This window comes from Theropithecus gelada, chromosome 15, assembly GCF_003255815.1.
Source record: "Theropithecus gelada isolate Dixy chromosome 15, Tgel_1.0, whole genome shotgun sequence".
In the NCBI taxonomy this organism is placed as follows: domain Eukaryota; kingdom Metazoa; phylum Chordata; class Mammalia; order Primates; family Cercopithecidae; genus Theropithecus; species Theropithecus gelada.
Genome location: NC_037683.1, coordinates 30,442,799 through 30,453,994, shown reverse-complemented (window position 1 = coordinate 30,453,994; position 11,196 = coordinate 30,442,799). Strand labels below are relative to the sequence as shown.

Genomic DNA, 11,196 nt, shown 5'->3' with positions numbered 1-11,196 from the left:
AGGAGGGACTATCTGAAAAAAGATAGAGAATGGTTAAGACCCAAGACAGAGAGAAGTTACAAGGACTATTTGGTTGATAAAATCTGTAGGAATTGGAACCGGCTGAATGTGGGAGTGGGGGTGGGGTGAGAGATGGGGAGGAGTGAAGACTAAATAAACCCAGATTTCTGGTTTGAGTCCAGGAGAGTGGGCTGCTGAATCCAAAGGCCAGGACACCTATACCTCTGGGAATACAGTGATGGTTGCAAAAGGCATCTGGTATTGTCCTTCTGCCACTGTCTTAAAAGGGATTCTAAAAGGATTTTCTTGCCCTTGTTCCTCTAGCCCTACACTTGCGTTACTGGCCTACGTGGATACTCACCAGCTGGCTGTGTCCATCATTGCAGCCAAGTCTGAGAATTCCTGATTATACTTAGAGCCTGTGGAGCTGCTGACACAAACAGTCATTAGCAGACGACCCTTTTGCAACAAAGTATGCTTTAAAATGTAAACCGTGGAGGCATTTTCCTTGCGTTGTCCAGAAGGAACTTTGTCCTGCGTGAGCCTGGATTAATCATGAGAGAGCTCGTCAACATTCCACTGGTACATATTCTTACTCTGGTTGCCTTCAGCGGAACTGAGAAACTTCCAAAAGGTTGGTTTGAGCAATCGTGTCTTCTTGTTGCCTTGTCATGGTTGTAGAGTGTGTGTACGAGATATGTCCACCACTGATTTATAGTATGGTGGGCTTCAGTTTTACTTGAAGAAGGGTGAGATGTAGGATGAGGGAGGAAACTATATACATAAGCAATTGGTTGATGGTCTCCTCTCTACCAACATTTTCCTCCGAAGTTCTGCAATAAAAGGCTTAGCCACATAGTGCATGCAGAGCTCTGACTTCTAAGGCAAAACGTAAGCATGTACACTGCAAGTTATCAAGGTCTATTTTGTTTATGCGTATGTCAAATTTCAGGGTGGTCTAAGTGGATGATGAAAACCTTTTTGCATCAGGTTTGCCAGGAATAGAATCAACCCCCTTCTCAGACATCCAGAGCATTGGCTTCTGAATGAAAATCACTTTTATTTTCAGTTTTAGCTTTGCCAAACACTTAATAAATATTTTAGTTGCTAAAAATTGGAAATACAGAAAGACATACACAATTTGCCTGTGTAGTAAACCCAGAAGACAATGGATTCTAAATAACTTTGAGGCGGAGTCATGATTTGGCTTGGCAAGAGATGGCAAAAGTTTTTTTCAGAGCCTTTGGAATGTACCGGAAATAACACCACCTCAGGGGAAAGGAAAGCAACTTAAGAAACTGACAAACACCTGTTGCAGTAGCAAGAATGTCCAGTGATATAGTTTCTGGCCAGTGTATTATGAAACTGGGACTAGCGTATTTTAAATCAGGAAGACTGGAAAATGTGATTTACAAAGTGACTAAGGGCATCATTGAAATCTTTTTTAAAAAAGACATGAGAAAGCAGATCGAATGGTATCAATAAAAGACTTTTCAAATTAAATGTTATACCACAGAGTTAAAAGGGTTTTTTGCTTTAGGACATGTTCACATTAATCATTTTCCCTTTATATTAATCAAAGCACTGAAACGGTTTGTATTGTGTAGGTAATGAAGGTGGTATCTGCATATAGATGCAAAACGTATCTTTAGATTTTGTGGTAAAGAATTTTCAAATTAAATGTTATACAATAGAGTAAAAAGAGTTTTTTTGCTTTAGGACATGTTCCAATTAATCATTTTCTCTTTACATTAATCAAAGCTCTGAAACAGTCTGTATTGTGTAGATAAATGAAGGTGGTATCTATATATAGATGCAAAACGTATCTTTAGATTTTGTGGTTCACTAAAAATTCTGGAGCCATACGGTCAAGGTTCACATGCAAATAAGATATGGGTTTCTTCACAAACAATCCGGTTTCACAGGTTTTTTTGTTTAATTTTGTTGCTTCTCTTTTTCCATTTTACTTGAGTATAATGGTATCTTCAAATGTATTTAAACATTTAATTTCTAATGAATACTTTAAGGCATCTACAGATAAAAGAGACTCCAGATCTTTTCAAACAGCTAATAATAGTTAGAAGGACTTAACATTGACTTCAGATTATTTTAATACTTCCTGATCAAACAACGGATGTCCGGTAAGGCCCCACTTGGATGTTTGAATGTATGGGTCGTCCTAAGTCTTATTTGTATATTTCTAAACCATGCAGTTACATAAAAATGATAGGGTTAAATACTAAAATACAGTCTTATAAAGAGCAGGACAATTGATTTTGATGATTCAAATAAGGATTTGTTGCACACACACACAACCCCCAAAACCTCTCTATCTGAATAAATGTTAAATTATATGCTAGAAAAAATTGATTTTCATTTCCAAACTTTACAAATAAAGCCCTTAATTCAAATGCACACTATCTCTAGTTTGAAAACACTGCAATATAGTGGCATCGAGATAACAAAGCCAAACATCCTGACTTTTAAATAAACTAACCAGTTCATTCATCCAATTTCATTTCTTATAATTTACTAACTACTAGAATTAGGTTTTAAAATCAAAAAATTAAAACAATTTTTTTTCTCAGTCTATTGTACCATAAAATCTAAATTGGTATGAGTTTAACATCACCCTTAGCCAAAACACCATGTCTAGGAGAACAAACATTTATTTACTACATATACCAGTTCTGAGAATAAATAATATCATGAAAGTACAGTCCTTAAAATTCTAAATGTTGAAGGGTGAGGAATACATTGGGAGAAAAGAGCCACAATAAAATATTATTACTATCATTATTATTATTATTTGAGACAGAGTCTCGTTCTGTCTCCAGGCCTCAGTGCTGTGGTGCGGTCTCGGCTCACTGCAACCTCCTCCTCCCAGGTTCAAGCGATCATTTGCCTCAGTCTCCCAAATACCTGGGACTACAGGCGCATGCCACCACGCCCAGCTAATTTTTGTATTTTTAGTAGAGACAGCATTTCACCATGTTGGCCAGGATGGTCTCCATCTCCTGACCTCGTGATCTGCCCGCCTCAGCCTCCCAAAGTGCTAGGATTACAGGCATGAGCCACAGCGCTGGTCATTATACTACTGAAACTAATAAAACTGGCCCACCCAAACTATTTCTACTACTTATAGAAAGCTACTGTTTTCCCTATTCTTGGCAGACAGTAATAACAAAAAGAGTTTTTTAGATAATATACTTCTTCCTAAGTCCTTTATCATGATGAATAAAGGAAATTGCACAATATGTATTACCTAAAAAATTGACATATTTAAAATAATACAAAAGTATTCAGGGGATTCTTTTCTGACTTTCTGCACATTATTTTTTGATAAAAATTAATATCCAACTTTGTAGAATTAATTGTTTATAGTTTTCATTTTAGTTTAATTGAGACTACTGATGCCCAAAGATAAGGGGAAAAATTGTCTTTCTGAATCATTTCAACTAGTGATATTTTCAGCGATGAATTCAATGCCATAACCCAAGTAGTAGAATTTTACAAACTGTCATTTATGAAAGTAGCCAATGTTTCACTGGATAACTGCCTTAACCATATACATCAGTAACACTTAATGCTTTATCAGGGAGTATGAAATGTATGGTGCGATGTTAGATTCTGCAGGAGTATAAGAGTTCATGTAAGCAGCTCTGGATTTGCTTAATATGCACAAAGAACTGTCAAATGTCTTACTTTCAAAATACTCCACTTACTACAAAACCTTGAAGTGTTTGAGTGTAAATGATTTTATCTTTAGATAGATTTGAATAACCTCCTCCTTTAAATTATATGTATATAAGGATAGGATTCACAGATTTGACATATGACTAAGTCAGGACTGACACAGCTGTCATTGAAATCTAGGACACACAGTCCTGGATGAATATTTTATATTGACGTGCATTGAAAGAGTTATTCATTGCATGTTTGAGTAAACAGAGTTGCTTCAAATATTATTGACCTTAAAGAAAAGAAGGAAGGAGCAGAAATTTCAAGATCTCTTTAAACTCTACCTTATTTCCAAAGGTAAATGAAGTAGGCAGCTTCTCAGTGAAATGAAACCTGATGTCATTGAAGAAGTGTAACAAGTGAGGGGTGGAAAGGGGGCCTGAAGGGAGTGGCTGTATTCAGGAAGATGAGAGGATCACACGGGCCATGCTGAGGACCCAGCTGGGGCTAGGAACTGCAGCTTTCTTTATAATGCCCCTGACCTGAACATTTGCTGCACTATACCAGCAGTGCTATGTGAACATAGGGTAGTGAGGACAGATGGCTGGATTAATTCAGGATTGGCACTTTCCAGGGTCAGTATAGCTAAAGAACTAGAGAGTAAAAGAGTTGGAGTTATATGGCAGCATACCATGCGGTATAGTTTGGATCATGAAGCAAGTAAAACAAGGATATTTAAGGCTTGGAAGAGAAGGTTAAAAAGTTTAAACCAACCCCAGAGTGTTTTGTTATACTAAAAAATTACTGCATTCATAATGTTAAGAGAAACACAAATATTTTCCAAGTCAGAGCCCTAATTTTACTAAAATAGAAAGGAGCAAATACACCTTGTTTCTTTATGTACTCAATCATTGGGTCATGTCAATCAAAAAATAATCAAGCAAAAGTTGGAAGTCAATGGCCATATGCGAGAGGCCATAAAATACAAACGAAAAGTAATGTCACGTCCTTCTCATCAAGAAGTTAATATCCAAGTCAAGTTTTTCTTTGGGTCCAGAAAAGGATTGTGTTCATTTTCATGTATTTGTTATTCATGTAGTCCTTGGATTGAGAGAAGAAATAGTGCCCTAGTTTAAACAGGCTCTGGCTGAGATGAAAGCTGGATAGAATGAAAGTCAACAAGAGACAGTGTGCTGAGTCAACAAATATCATTAAATACAACTGACCCGTGTGATTGTGTCAGTGAAAACTGGAAAGCAGATTTGGATAACTGGAAATATGGGCAATGTGGACTTTGCATTCTGTGTATAGAAACTGATATTGATGTACATCTTCTCTTTATCCATCTGTGCATAATCAGTATGATCTTGAAGATGCAGTATGTCTTAGAGAAAGGAACCAACTTTAACCCTGAAGTTCAGCTAGTTCAGCTCTATCACTTCACATTTTTGTGATATGTAGACAAGTTATGTAACCATTTTTAGTATTCATTTCTGGTCCGCAAGTGGAAATATTAATAGTATCTACCTTTATGATTTTTTGTGATAAATAAGATAATGAATGAAAAGTATAATGCATGGCACATACCAGATTCTTAATCAATTTTAGATGCTAATATTAGTAAAAACAGAGTTAAACTTCACATAAGACTGTTATGTCACTGAATCTTATGGGAAGGTGTTAACCTAATAAAGTTCTTAGTAACACCTTCCATATGTCTCCATGTCTATTTTCCAAGACATTCTAAGACTTACTTCTTTGATCTTAACTGATCTCAACAGTTCATGTGACACCTCCAATGTGTCACCTCATTGGAAAGATAATATTAATACTAAGTCTGTTACCTCTGCCAGTTCTGCATCTGTGTATTGAGTGAAAATAAAACTAGTGCATAAAGTTTCTGTCTTATAAAAGTAGTACATGGTATCTAAGGTTGATTTTGAAAACACAAAATACATAAAATTTAAGCAAGAAAAAATCACCCATTCTTCCAGGACCAGTAACACGTTAGTTTATTTTCTTTCATTTTTTTCTATGTATTTTTTAAAGTGCTAATAATATTGTGCTACATGCTATTTTTACTTAGCACTAAAGCATAAGTGTATTCTATATTATTAATCTTCAAAACATCATGTGCAATGACTAATATTCTGTTTAGATAACAGTGTGCTAATATATGTTTAATATTCACCTCACTGAGGAAAAAAAGGCCCAGATTTGTTGCTCTCATTGATTTCTGCAGTATAAATACTCCATAGTAAAAGACTCCATCTTGTCTGTGGCCAATCTCAAGCTACTCTCAAATACTGAGCACTGAGTTGGGAAATAGCATGTGTAGTGTGCCTCCTTCATATATTATTTCTACCACACAGATACATTAGAGATAACCTCAAGAACTTATATAATAGTAAAATGTAGTTAAATCATTAGGAATGTCAAGTATTACTACTTTGTTTTTAATATATTTAATTATAAATATATACAACTTAGTTTTTAATAGTGGTAATATATAACAATCACCTCTGAAAATTCCTAAAAAATTACCAAGTGGCTCTTGCAAACCTGTGGAAGACAAAACTGTGTGCCTCAATCTTCTCCCACTTGACTACAATTAGTAGAATTTAGTAAAATTGATGTGTTTTCTGCAGTAAAAGTCACTTATATGCTTTTCTATATGTGAGATTATTTCCTTAGGATAGATTCCCAGAAATGATGATGATGATGATGATATTATTATTATTATTTTGGAGACAGAGTCTTGCTCTGTCACACAGGCTGGAGTACAGAGGTGCAATCACAGCTCACTGAAGCCTTCAACTCCTAGGCTCAGTTGATCCTCCCACCTCAGCTTCTTCCCAAGTAGCTGGGGTTACAAAGTGTGTGCCACCACACCAGCTAATTTTTAAATTTTTTGTAGAGATGTGGTTTCCCTGTGTTGCCCAGCCTGAACTCAAACTCCTAGGCTCAAGTGATCCTCCCACCTCGGCCTCAAAAGTGCTGGGATTACAGGTGTGAGCCACCAACCACACCCAGCCTGAGATAAAATATTAATGGTATAATAAATTTGAATGTAATAAAGACAAGGAAAACAATTGAACAGCCTGGGTTTCTTTTTCTAAATTATAGAATCAAGTAACATTTGCACAGTGCTCCATGTGGACCAAGGACAATTTTAAATGGTTTCCATTTACTCCTTGTGACAAGCTTATGTGGAGGCTTTATTATTATCTCCAGCTATAGCTAAGACACTGAGGTTAAGTGTGGTTAAGTGACTTGCAGAGCAAGTGATAGAGCTGGGATGTGAATTCAAGTCCTGTGCTACATTGCCTTCTAATGGCTAGTTGCTCAATAGTCTTTCTTTTTTTTTTTTTAAGACTGAGCTTTGCTGTGTTGCCCAGGCTGCAGTGCAGTGGCACGATCTCGGCTCACTGCAATCTCCACCTCCTGGGTTCAAGTGATTCTCCTGCCTCAGCCTCCCCGCGTAGCTGGGATTACAGGTGTGTACCACCACACCCAGCTAATTTTTGTATTTTTAGTAGAGACGGAGTTTCACCATGTTGGCCAGGAATCTCTTGAACTCATGATCCGCCCCGCTTCGGCCTCCCAAAGTGCTGGGATTACAGTCATGAGCCACTGTGCCTGGCCTAGTCTTTCTTTTTAAACAGTAAAAGCATTCAACATCATCAATTAATCTTTGGGCCCATTGTTAACCACACCCCACAAGCTTCATAAAATATTGTTTTTGTTCTTTATCGCTCAAAATCTAGATGATTATACTATTAATTGCTTATTTCATTCATTTGTTGTTTAGAAAATAACTTTATATTGATATTGACTTTCTCAAACTCTATGAATTACAATTTTGCTTCCATTGCATTTTGAAAATTAACATTTCTTTGGCATTTTATCTGCTACAATTTTTTTTCTATTACGAAAGCAATATGTATTCATTTTTTAAAAAAATCCTGTAAGGTACAGAAAAACAAAAATATAAAATTACACATAATGCTCATAGCAAGGGATAAATGCTCTTAGCATTTTGCTATTCATTCTTTCAGTCTCTTTCTCTCAAATATGTGTGTGTGTATATATATGTGTATATATGGTATATATATACATGTACGTACATATGTATGTAATTTTATTTTTTAAATTTTAAGTTCTGGGATACATGTGCAGGATGTGCAGTTTTGTTACATAGGTAAACGTGTGCCATGGTGGTTTGCTGCACCTATCACCCATCACCTAAATAAATGGGCTCAGCATGTATTAGCTATTTTTCCTAATGCTCTCCCTCCCCCAATCCCACCTGCTGACAGGCCCCAGTGTGTGTTGTTCCCTTCCCTGTGTCCATGTGTTCTCATTGTTCAGCTCCCACTTATAAGTAAATCATGCGGTGTTCGCTTTTCTGTTCCTGCATTAGTTTGCTGAAGATAATGGCTTCCAGCTCTATCCATGCCCCTGCAAAGGACATAATCTCATTCCTTTTTATGGCTGCATAGTATTCTATGGTGTATATGTACCACATTTTCTTTATCCAGTCTATCACCAATGGTTACTTGGGTTGATTCCATGTCTTTGCTATTGTGAATAGTGCTGCAATGAACATAGGTGTGCATATATCTTTACAAATTTCAGAGGCTGTTACTTCATTGAGGAAAGAGAAGCATTTAAATAAGAAGCTCTCTCTTCAGCTCCCTACCAGCAAAGGGGAAAAACCTACCTCTCTGCATCCATCTTGTCCTCCTTCTCCCTCACTGTGCTTTAAGAGGACTTTCTCCTCCCATCTGTGGTTAACCTGTCTTTCTTCCTCTGAGCCCCACATTTATCTGCTTTCTTAGGGACCTATTTCCTTCAATTATCTCCTGTTTTTCTCCAATGTCCTACATTTTTGCTTCTACTAGATGCTTCCAGTCAGCATTTAAACCCGCTCTTGTCACCATACTCACCTCCAGCACCATGCAGCCCCTTTCTTCCCTTCTATTGTTAAACTCTGCTGCAAAAAGATGTCTTCCCTCTCCTCTTAGTTTCCACTTCCTTATCACCACCTAACCCCCACCACTGCAATCTGGCTTCCACCAAATCTGCAAGCACCAGAATCAACATGACCGTCTCATCAGGAATGGGCACTTTTAGGTCCTTATTTAACTTAACATCTTGGCAGCATTTGATTCTCCATCTTTTGTGAAATGTGTGCTACTCTTGGGCTCTGCCAATAGCCTCCACTGGCTTTGCTTACAACTCTGGTTTCTTCCTCTCAGCCTCTTTTCTAAACTTTTCATTCTCTCACCCATCTTTTATAAATGTTTGTGTTTTCTTCTAATGGGCTTAGGGCACCAATCTCCCGCCGTCTTCAGGCTTTCAGAGTTACCATTTCCTCTGCCTGGAACACTCTTTTCTCTCCACTGCACCAAGCCAAATTTGAATCATCCTGTGAATGTGTGTGAATGTATTGTATAGTTTGTTTTTATTCCTCGTTTTATCAAGTTCAGTGGTTGAGAAACATTATTTATCATGTTAAAGAAATACTATTATATTCCTACTCTACTAATGGTTTCCAAGTAGGGAATGGATAGTTAACTCTGTTACTGCCTTTTTGACTGTGATGGGTATCTTTTAAACTATGACTATAGTAAATCCTGTTTAAAGGACTTTTCTATTAAATTATCCTTATATTTTTGCAAGGATTTTTTTTCTGCCTAAATGCATAGTAATAATTTTGAAATTTATGTTTAATTTGCTTTTTAAAATTTTACTTTAGGGCTTTACATCCTGCTTGACTTACATTAGCATTGTTTTATTCCAAAGATTGATTTGAGAAGCTTTCTATATTTTATATTCCCTATAGCTTTTGTTTGTTTTTGAGACAGGGTCTCTCTCTGTCACCCAGGCTGGAGTGCAGTGGTGCAATCACAGCTCACTGTGGCCTTGACCTCCTGAGCTCAAGTGATCCTCCTACCTCAGGCTCCCAAGTAGCTGGGACTACAGATGCATGTCACCTGTATCTGGCTAATTTTTCTTGTTTTTGTATTTTTTGTAGAGATGTGGTCTTGCCATGTTGCCCAGGCTGGTCCCAAACACGTGGATCCTCCAATGGACCCTTCTGGGCTCAATGGATCCTCCTGGGCTTAATGGATCCTCCTGCCTCAGTCTCCCAAAGTGTTGAGATTACAGGCATCAGCCACTGCACCTGGCTCCTTGTAGCTTTATGTAACTTGAGACTTAATTCTTTCTTAAAAGTTTTTTAAAACTTACCTGAAAAATTCTGGGGCATTATATTTTTTTCAGAAGTGTTCTTTGATAATCTAATCTTTTTCTTCTGTGAGTATTGTTGATGATTTCACCACACCCTTTATTACATGTGAACCATTTCGTTTTTAAAATTCTTAATTCTTTGGATTTTAGTTTTTAAATATTCATTACTGTTTAGCTATGTTGAATTGTGGTTCAAGAATGTGACATATAATCTATGCTTTTAAAATTTTTTTAATCTTTAGTTTTCATGGGCATTTGAAAATATGTGTCATCTATCAGGGCTTAGAATTGATGTGCATATCTGTTTAATTAATTTTACTAATTCTGTTATTGTCTTTTACTACATATATATTTTTGTCTTTTGATCTATAAACAGGATGGGGATTTTTTAAACTATCTTTTTATTGTCTATTTCTTACAGATTTTATTATAGTTAGAAAATACAGTCTATATAAAAATCAATTCTTCGAGCTGGGTTAAAATCTCCTATGTAGCTTGGTATATTTTCTGTACGTTTGAATGTTTTATCTATGTGTCATTTAAAAAAAGTATTCTCTAATTGTTTCATTAAGTATTTTAAAAATGTACATTATATCTAGTGTCAATTTTGATGTTTATATCTTCTATATCTTTACTGTATTTCTGTTTGATTTATTAGTGTCTGAAGACATCTTTTAAAGGCTTACACCATGCTAAAATATTTCTCCATGTACTCTTGTGATAATTTTACTTTTGGGTTTATTTGAGTCCATATTTTTAAATAATTAAGTTTCATTACTGTCATACCTTTTTATGGTTTGTTCCTTTTATCATTAAATAATGTTTCTTTTTTCCTTATAAGTGCATATGCCCTTATATTCATTTTTCTTATATTAATATTGCTATGTCACTTTCTTTGGGATATTGTTTGCTTTATACATATTTTCCCTCCCCTTTATTTTTAACATTTCTGTTTTATTTTATTTAGGTGTGTCTTTTGTGTTTGATAGCATCTGTCGTTTCATAGGTCAGCTTATACCATCGGCACTTACTGTGATTTATGGCATTTTTGGATTTGTTTCTTCCATATTATTTTATGTCTTCTGTTAACCATGCTTTTTCTAGGCTTATGTATTCCTCCTCTTCTTCCTGTTTGTTTTTGCTTCTGTTTTTGACTGATAAAGCCTTTCTAGTACCTCTTTTTTCTCCTGTTGTTTTGGGAGTTTTGCATTTTATCTGTTTTTCAGTGGTAACCGCTAATGAAGTTTTAACATAAGCATT

At 36.0% G+C, this 11,196-nt stretch overlaps 1 protein-coding gene across 3 annotated transcripts in view; it reads left to right on the top strand.

The window, feature by feature from the left end:
* The first annotated feature begins 421 nt into the window (after positions 1 to 421).
* MUSK (muscle associated receptor tyrosine kinase) overlaps positions 422 to 11,196 on the top strand; it is a 130,910-nt gene continuing 120,135 nt past the window's right edge. For all 3 annotated transcript variants that reach the window (XM_025360020.1, XM_025360018.1, XM_025360019.1), the window contains exon 1: positions 422 to 634. In XM_025360020.1, coding sequence (XP_025215805.1) covers positions 556 to 634 — 79 coding nt within the window. In that variant the 5' untranslated portion in view covers positions 422 to 555. The remainder of the gene's footprint in view (positions 635 to 11,196) is intronic.